The 1,679-nt window shown below is 32.3% G+C and overlaps 1 protein-coding gene across 1 annotated transcript in view; it reads right to left on the minus strand.

The window, feature by feature from the left end:
• ARHGAP42 (Rho GTPase activating protein 42) overlaps positions 1 to 115 on the minus strand; it is a gene marked incomplete at its 5' end in the record, with an annotated part of 54,718 nt that extends 54,603 nt beyond the window's left edge. Inside the window, one exon of the mRNA XM_010079365.1 lies at positions 14 to 115. Coding sequence (XP_010077667.1) covers positions 14 to 115 — 102 coding nt within the window. The remainder of the gene's footprint in view (positions 1 to 13) is intronic.
• Between the last annotated feature and the right edge of the window lie 1,564 nt (positions 116 to 1,679).

Raw genomic sequence — 1,679 nt, forward strand, 5'->3', positions numbered from 1 at the left:
GTTTAGTGCTTACATCTTGCAAATGAGATTCTTTCTTCTTTGCTGATAAATTTAAGTGCTTCTCTAGGATGGAATAATATTTCTCACTTTCCTTGTCAAACTTCTTCTTCCCATCCTGAAAAACAAAACATTGCCAAGTAAAGTATTTCACTAAATTTCACAGGTAACTTCAGATACAAGAAAGAATAGGTGATAAAATACCCCTGGTTATAAAGCCATTTTTGTTGGTTCTGATGTTTTTGGGGTTTAATTCTGAATTGAGCCTGAAGACAGCAGGAGGACTGATTCAATTATTAAATGCAATATTAAGCAGGATTTTTCCTATAAATAATAAACCTATAAAACAGACTCACATGTTTTCCCATAATAAATATACATGAGGTTTTACATAGGTGGTACGTTGTTAAGCAGACATTTAATGCAAAATAGTGTTCCCCAAGTTTTATAAATGCACCTACCTGTCACATTGTCTTTGCTGAATAAAAACATTGTGAAAGAGGTAGGCGAATATAACAAATATGATTATATAGGCCTATCCTTTGCATTTAAGGCTAATATATGCTCATTTTCCACCCACACACTTAAAATATGAGGATGATGGAAAAACATGATCATGACAGCAAAAGGAAATTGGTCCAAAAGTCTGTTTTCAATAATGTTTTGATGCATCTGAATATTTAAGCTTGTCTCACATAAAAGAGTTATTCTGCCTTTTTCCTTTCCCACTCCCCTTAAGTTTTTCCCATCATGTGCAGACAATCCTCACATTTCTACTGTGAGACTACTTTAACACATGATAATACAAAAGAAAGCTGCTGCTATGAGTAAATTAAGAAACATTTTATTTTCTGTAATCTAATTTACAATTTATACTTCAAAAAATTTTTAAATCAGATATTCTCAAATTTAAATCTGAAATTTAAGAAGAAGGTAGCTTTCTCAAAAGCTTTTCCATCTTTCAAGAAGTGTCAAATTTCAGGAAATAGGAGAAGGGACTAAAGTAAATATCCCATCAGAGTATTACTAATGAGAGATACAATTTTTAATTAAAAATTATGTATCCTCTAATTAAGAGCAACTCTCTGCCAGGGACTTTTACAATCTTAAGTAAATCCTACTGATTTTTTTCTAATGACTAACAAGTTGAATATTTTCAGAAAACAAAGAAAACTCCTACTCAACATGTGCAAAAGCTATTAATGGTGGAAAAACTAATTACTGGACAAAATGTAGTAACATCAGGTCATCTTCAGAACTGTAGTGATGTTTTTTCCTGATCCCTTCCTCCCTAGAAATTGTTATACACAAAAACAAATAACCAGCCTGCATTTTAGCACCACCCTGTTTTTCTTTGCCATATCATGGGAAAGTCAGGTCAGTCAGAGAAATCAGAGAAATAAGAAACGGAAGGAATAATTTAATGCCATGAATGAAAACTTATCAACCAGCTGTAACAACAAACAACTTACTGATTAGCACCAGTGACTAAAGTTCACAATGGTCATTATATTAGATTATAAAACACATTGTATACTTTCTATCCTGCAAAAAAGTTCAAACATATTTAGTACAAAAAATATCATAGAACTATAAAATCATTAAGGTTGGAAGAGACCTCAAGCATCATCAAGTCCAACCGTAAACCCAACATAATCCACTAAACCATGTCCCTAAGCACC

Source organism: Pterocles gutturalis, unplaced genomic scaffold (genome assembly GCF_000699245.1).
Source record: "Pterocles gutturalis isolate BGI_N339 unplaced genomic scaffold, ASM69924v1 scaffold394, whole genome shotgun sequence".
Taxonomy (NCBI): Eukaryota; Metazoa; Chordata; class Aves; order Pterocliformes; family Pteroclidae; genus Pterocles; species Pterocles gutturalis.